The following is an 8,175-nucleotide window of genomic DNA, read 5'->3' as shown; positions in this document are numbered from 1 at the left end:
TCTATTACTACATTTTTGTCTTTTTCAACTAGTGTTGCTTACCAAGTAGATTATTAGTTCAAGTGGTTAATGAGCACCACCAAGAACGAATTGTTTAGAAAAATTTGAGTTTGATTTTAAAATGAAACAAATTTTTTTCAAACTTTAGTTACATCTCGATCGAACTCTAGATTATCAGAGTCTTTTACCCTTAAAATTGGAGGGTTAAGACAAAAAAAAAATAGTGATGCTAAAAACAACTTGTTCGTTTTTTTTACTTCGATATTGCAACTCTAAGGAACATATATTGAGTTCTACAACTTTACCTCATATATTCATAAGATTTTTTAATTCATATTTTATTTTACAACTATAGGATTTTTCAAACTTATAAAAATATGGTAAAATAAAGGCTTAATAGGTCATTTGGTCCCTTAAATAATTTTCAATTTTCATTTTGGTCCCATAAGTAATAAAAGTCATGTTTTGGTCCTTTAATTGTGTATCCGTCGGTCAAATAAATCCCATCCCGTTAAGTTTAACCCCAAATGTCTATGGTGAACCAACCTTAAGAGTGGTCCACCATAGATCCTATTAATTATTTTAATATAAACTGTTTGATCTTTTTTATTAAAAGAGTACCGTTAGATCATGCATGTCTATTGTATCTTACGGTGAACCATAAACATCTAACTTGGTATCCCATTATTTCATCTCTCTTTCTGGAACAACACACAACACGCACGCTTCTTCTTCTTCTTCCCCAAACCACCACCACCACCAACTTTCAGCAATTGTTGTTTCTCCATTCGATCTCCTTTCACAATTCTACCACCACCATTGAATTCCTTTATCTTTCCTCTACATAACCCACTATTTTATTGCTCAGATTGGAGATGTTGAAAATTCCAAACCACCTCCTTTTCTCATGTTTTTCGGCTATCATGTGCTGCCATTGGAAAAACTAAAATCATCATCTCCTCCCTTGTAATTGATTCACAAGATAATGGTTTTGGAGACTTTCAGAATGCTACAAAACCAAGCTATAATGCATTTCCATGATTCCAGATCTACATTGCTCTCTCCAACGTTCAAATTTTCTTCAACAAGAATGCCTTTCATTCTTCTTCCTTTCTCGGTAAAACGCGTGAAATTCTACTGCTAGAATGTTTCCGTGTTGTTTTGTAAGCTAGGATTGGTTTTTTTTTTTTTAAGGTTGGGTTGAATTTTTTTTAGGATTGTGTCGTTGATTGGAATTGGAATCTGATATATGAATGAAGGATTTTGTAAGTATTTAGCAGTAGTTGAATAATTAAGGATTTGTAATTTTTTTGGTAGTAGTTGAGCTTTTTTGTTTAATTGAGATGTTAATGGTGTTTAAAATTCTGGATTTTTTTAATTTGAGATATATTAAATTCGAATTCCATTGTTGATGTTTTATGTAATGTTTTGTGTTGTTGTTGTTTTTGGATTTTTTTATGGGTTTTTTTATGAATGTTATTGAAGATTATGAGGATGATGATGAAGAAAGTAGTTTGGTTTGGTTTGTGATGAATTTGATAAATTCTGGGTTTTTTTTGATGATGAAGATGGTATGAAGATGAGAAGAAGATGAAGGAAGGAGATGAAGATGCCAAAAACTAACGGAATTGAATTTATTTGACGGATGGGGTTTATTTGACCGACAGATACACAATTAAAGGACCAAAACATGACTTTTATTACTTATGGGACCAAAATGAAAATTGGAAATTATTTAAGGGACCAAATGACCTATTAAGCCTAAAATAAATGAATATATGCTGGATGTTCACTTATGTAACAAAAGCATACTATTTCAAGCAAAAAAAGGAAAAAAAATAATATTAATTTTCTAATGGTTAAATTATATTTTTGGTTTTTAAGTTCGTTTTAGGTTTCGCTTTTATCCCTTAAGTTTTGTTGGTTTCATTTTAGCCATTTAAATTATAAAAATTGCACAATTTGAACTTTTAAATTTTTTTCATTTCATTTTGATCACTTAACTTAATATCGAATATTTTAATCATTTAAGTTACAAACTTTAAACATTTTAGTCATTTTTATCAGTGACCAAAATGTCTTAACGTTGTACCATAACTTAAGGGACCAAAATATTCAACATTCATATATTATTAGTTGGCCAATACGAAACGAAAATAACATAAATCAAATTAATTATACAAGTTTGTAACTTAAGAGAGAAGAATAAAATGAAACAAGCTCAAGGAACCAAAATGAAACTTAAAATTAACTTCAGAGATTAAAAATGTAATTTAGTCTTTCTTTAATCCAAGTTACCCATAAGTTACGTTGCTTCAGCAAGTAACAAGAACTATATGTTTACATATCCTGATGGTTATACCCCACTTTTCCAAACTCTATTGTGGCGGTCAGTCTCAAAATAATGTCGTTGAAAATGCTCTAAATTTTTTAAATTTTTTTTTTAAAAAAAAATGTAGCTTTAATTTTTCATTTGATAGAGATTGGAAATAATCTAAAAAGATATTTGAAATCAACTCATTTAAATATAATTGGAGTTATCCCCAACATGACTGAGACACAAGTAACTAGACACTCTCACTGATGGTCCGTACTCCGTCTAAAGGGCAAAAGGGGAGATGGAGGAGTCTCAATCAAGCATTTGAAATTTATATCTCTTATGGAGCTGGACCCGTTAATAATGATCGTGATACTATAGTGCTTTGAAATTTATGGGTGGCACTTTGGTGCCATTAATGGCACCATGCCATTAGATCAGGGCCACACATTGCCCCAAGTGTGTGTGTGTGATGTGTGTGTTGGGTGCCATCAATGGTCAGGATGTAATGGCACGGTACCATTAATGGCACCCAAGTATTGTCCGAAATTTATCAAGGGCAAAAGGGGAAGATGGAAGAGTTTCAAGCACTCAGATGATTGCTTTTCTTGATTATCTTTTACTCCCACCGTCACTGATATATTTTATTCCCTTCCGTTCTATTTATAAAACAAAAAATCAACAAAAGTTAATATATCTAGTTAAATATTAGATAAAATATATCGATTTTTGTTGATCTAAATGTCTCTTAAAACTATGTTTTAGTATCATGATATATTTTACATTTATCTCCCTCCATAAACACTAGCAGAGCTCGAACTTAAGACCTCTTGCACTCAAGACTTGACTTTTTACTATTAGACCAAACCTTTGGAGTTTTACTTAATCAATCAATAATTTCTTAAGTAAGACGCTCTCAAATTAGTTCATGACACTATTAATATTTCAAATTAGTATATTCTTTGTCAAGAAAAAAATCAATCAGGTTCCTTGTCATGTGAGAAAAAAAATATAACTAATTGAATTTTTTTTTTATAAAGATAAAGACTAGTTTAAAATATTAATAAAGTTAATGACTAATTTGAGAATTACTTATAAATCAGAGTTTACTCGTAATTTCTTGGTTAAATTACACCAGAAATACTTCAAGTTATTTAATTGTAATAGATAGGACCTAATTTAACTAGAGGTTTAGGTCCTATAGTTGGAAAATATTTTTAACTATTTCAACTATTTTTTTTAAAACAAGTAAGCTATTTCAACTATTGTTCCAACACTTGGTCAAAGCAAAAAACTATTGTTCCAGCACTAGGCACAAAACAATGCCTAAAAACTGCAAACACCTAACACTATAATATGTACAAACAGTCTAGAAATCGATGTATGAAAAAGAGAGAAACGGGAGAGGATTCGAATTGAATATTTGATCATAGATTCATGAAGTTGGAATTAGAATAGAACTTCTTCCTTTTCACAGTCCCACAAATTTTGTTTTTGTATAGGGGCGATATACGTACGTGTATATAAACTACACAGATTATATAAAAGGCAGAGCATAGAAATTATTATTTTTTTCTTTCAAATATCTTAGGATTTGTTTGGATTGTTAGAAGTTGAATGGAATTGAGACCTTAATTTGAAACATATCTTAAGATTGATATTTTATTAAAAAAATATCTTAGAGACCTTGATATTTTTGTTTTTTGATGAGAAATATTTTCAAGAGACCAAAGAGCACTTTTTCAACAATAATATCTTGTGACCTCTGAACTTTTATGCACATAAAAAATAAAAAACTTATGATTGGGAAACTCATGATGATCACGTTCGATTAAAAGCAACCACGTAAATAAGTTGGATACCACATTTTCACGCAAAACTTTAAGATATTGGATATACGAATCTAAACAAGCACAAACAATTAGCAAGAGAAGTAAAATTTCCATTACTATGAAAAGTAACATACATAGATCGATCGAGTATATATACAATACAATTATACAAACCATGCATCTTAGTTAATCTTGCAACAAAAAACACAAGAAGCTAGAATATATACATACATGTTACTGAACTATTAACATATACTATCACCAAGGAACAAATCGATCCATAAGCAAACACACGGTTGCCTCTGACATAGTTGAAGAGTCAGAGGCAACAGAGGTGTCTCTTGGGGGAAGAACACCAACGTTCTTCTTCTTGTTTTGATCTGCGCCTTGTTCGGCTTTTGAAAACAAAGGCTTGCTGTTGCTAGGAAGAACTTTTTCTCTGAGCTTTGTTAGCTCCCCAACCCATACCTCTACAATGGCAGCCATTAATTTTCTTGATTCCTTTTTCTTTGTTTGTTTGGATTTGTGTTTTGTTTTCAATATTTTAGGAACTTATGAGAATAGGGTTATATATAAGGTTTTGTTGAGGTGTTTTTGTAATGAGAAACTAAACTAGGGGCAAAGCATTTGGACCTTTGGCGCACTTTAGATGCGGTGGCACACAGTAAGGTAAGGAACGTGACTTACTGTGTGTTGGTTTGGATATACTAAAAAGTTTAGAATATTCCTGGCCCATTTCTTTTGCTCTTTTTCTGTTGTTGATGTAAATGGTTTTGTCTGATAGTAATTATTGAAGGACATAATTTGGTGATAAGGATAAGATGGAACTGTGATGGAATACACTAGAGTTGAATAATATGATGAAATTTTTTTGAAGATTTTTTTCTCTCCTATTTTTATTGTTTTTTTTTCTTCTCCTTTTTATTGTTTTTTCCAATAAAAAAAAGAGTACTGATATTTATACAATTATTTATGATAAATTTTGTGATAGTCTTTTTTTTTTTATTATTTGTCAAAAACAATAGACAAAGAATAAGACTATAATATAAGTATGAAAGAAATAATTTTTCAAGAGTTGTCACAAAATAGATGTTCAAATCATTTCTCAAAAAATCAAATATTGTTTCAAAAGTTGTAAAAAATTAGTTATACAAATACCATATAATTTCTCTAATATGATAGGATATAAACAACACGACCACTTATATTTTTATGTGTTTGATTTTTATCGGTGACGGGTCCTAAGTTATTTTGTTAGAGGTATCAAATATTTGTGGAATATATATTAAACTGTTTCAAGAAATTATCTAACTTATAGTGTGCTGATTCATAGTCTTCAATGTAGTGTAGGGGATCCCGGTTCAAGTCCCATGCCCTCTAGTACGATGAGAGATCGCCTATATATCCACTGCAACAACCACAAATTAGTTGAAATATTATGCCTAATATTGGATTTATAGAAAACTTAAGGGATGCAGTGGCTCCTAAGGGTCTCCAAGGAGGTCTGTTACTCATGCTTACATAATACTCCCTTCGTCCTAAATAACAAAAGGCTTTTGTTTATTTTCCCAAAAAGAATATAAAATCTCTGGTCTATAATATTTGGGACACTGAGATTTGTCATTTTTTTCGAAAATTTGACGATTTTAATTTCTTATACGGATCATTTTCCAGACTTTTTTTTTCATATATGTTTCTACAATTTGATGATATGAATAACCAAAATATTTAACTTTCGCCTAAAAAATATCTCACATTCATGCATTAATAATTAAAATTCATGTATTCTTTGGTTAAAAAAATTAAAGGTAAATTTTTTTTAAAAAAAATTCATTGGATTTTATTCGTAAATAACTCGATACACGAATAATTTTCATTAATATTTAAAAATTTAAAAATTGTAATCAAAATTATATAAACAAACATAATAAAATATACACATACATTAGCGTAGTGAAAAGAGCCGACAGACGGACACTATTGCACCCGTCTATCCGCTAATATTGAATAAGGATTTTGGAGAGTTTGAGTAAATTCTCCAAATCTAATCTAAGTTGTTAGAATACACTCAAAATTAAAAATATATTAAACATAATTATTCACTTATGATCCTATAATTAAAAATAATTTCTCAAAAATTTACATATTTCACTATTTTTTCCTCTACTCTCACCCTCCCAAAACACTCCTATCTTCACCTCTAATTTCCAAACAAAGCCTTAAAATCCAGTCAAGGTAGGGATACATGGAAAAGGATAATCCAGCGGTTCTACTTCCATTTAACCAACAATTTCATGTGTGCTTATTTTCCAAATATACAGTTCCAAGCTAATGATTAAATAATATTAATTCTCTGGATTCTTGGCACATGTAAATAATAAAACGACAATATTATTATTATTATTATTATTATTATTATTATTATTATTATTAAACTAAAATAATATTAATATATAGGATTAAAGTAATGTCATATTTAAACCTAATATATAAGGATGACTTTTATTATTATTTTGTGTTGATTATTATAAAGGATTAATCTTGCTTTCTCTTCACGTGGATAATAATACAGAAGTGAGGAAAATTCTAAACCGTTAATCAATCTAATACAGTCGATGTTATCAATAAGAGATGTGTTATGGAACTCAAAATGATGATTGATTTAGAGAACTCAAAATGATTCGTATATATACAAGTTACAAACTAATTAATTAACAAGAGATTTTATTTTGAGTAGGGGGTGTTCCCCCTTGTCCACACTAAAGAAAAAGGATTCTGTTGAGCAATCTCAAGGAACTATACAGTATACACACACATACATAACTTATCCGGGTTAAGAAACACGTGATATATTTGGATTTGTATGGTAGGCTGAAATAAATTTAAGTAAAATGGAATAGTAATCAAACTAGTTAATTTATTCCATTCCTTTTCACTACATTTCACCTTGTATCACCAATCCAAACATACCTCAAGTGTTAGCCTATGTTCTTTTATTCAAGGGTTAAAACATTCAACAAGCATGGAAAGTGAAGCCTCCGAAAATAGCAACCTTGGCTTGAAAATTTGCACGGTTGAAGTCTTGTTCTTTTCTTGGCTAGCTTCATGTTGAGTGGAGTTGCTAGAGGCAGCAGAGTGAATACTCCGAATTTGACACTTTTCCTTTTCTCTTTCTCTCAGTTTGGACATCTCGTTTGTCCATATATCCACAAGTCCAGACATCACTACAAAAAGACCAAAAGCACTAAAATGATCGGTAGGTAAAATATTAGTAAGCTCAAAATTTAGGAAGGAAAAACACTAGTATTTGTAGAGTGGATGTTTGCTTTGGATTTTGTTTGGAGTTGATGAGATATATATAAGGATAAGGAATTAAGTCGGTTAAGAAATAAAATATTTAATCCCAATAACTTCATGCTTGAGCTGAAATACTGGAAAGTAATTTTTTATATAAACAACTACTCCGTCCCAAATTAATTGAGTCATTGGCTCATTTCACACATATTAAGAAAAATGTATAAATAAAAGGGAAAGTAGAATATATTGAATTGAGAATGATGAAAGTAGTATTAATTAAAGTTATAAAGGGGAAAAAGTGGAATATATTGAATTGGGAATGATGAAAGTAGTATTGAAAATTAAAATGACTCAGTTATTTTGGGACATATTTTTTTTAGTAAATGACTTAGTTAATCCGGAACGGAAGAGGAAGTACTATAGAAGCTTTTGTGCTAAGGTAAAACTTGTGTATGTAAAACCGCTAGCGATACCGTGGTATTAGGTTATTATTATTATTGACCAACCATGCTATAAAATTAGTATGTAAATACTTTCTATACGCAAAACCACTAGCAAATAGCAATACCGTGGTACTATCTAGTCTAATATATACAAAAACAACTTGCGCCACCCACATAAAAGTTGAGTTGTATTTTTGCACCGTAGAAATAGCCACTGTTTTAACCTTTGCAAAGTATCTGTTGGCTCAATCAGATTCGGTTACAATGTACTGAGGTTTGCATTAAC

General features: G+C 30.3%; 1 protein-coding gene across 1 annotated transcript; it reads right to left on the bottom strand.

Moving 5' to 3' along the window:
• Positions 1-4,238: 4,238 nt before the first annotated feature.
• LOC146930928 (stress-induced protein) lies at positions 4,239-4,690 on the bottom strand. Its single transcript, XM_085702400.1, has one exon. It carries the CDS (start codon positions 4,633-4,635, stop codon positions 4,408-4,410), a length of 228 nt encoding a protein of 75 aa, XP_085558526.1. The 5' UTR covers positions 4,636-4,690; the 3' UTR covers positions 4,239-4,407.
• Between the last annotated feature and the right edge of the window lie 3,485 nt (positions 4,691-8,175).

Source organism: Medicago sativa, chromosome 4 (genome assembly GCF_051527215.1).
Source record: "Medicago sativa cultivar Bolivia chromosome 4, Bolivia_mono, whole genome shotgun sequence".
NCBI lineage: Eukaryota > Viridiplantae > Streptophyta > Magnoliopsida > Fabales > Fabaceae > Medicago > Medicago sativa.
This window is presented reverse-complemented; position numbering and strand designations above follow the sequence as displayed.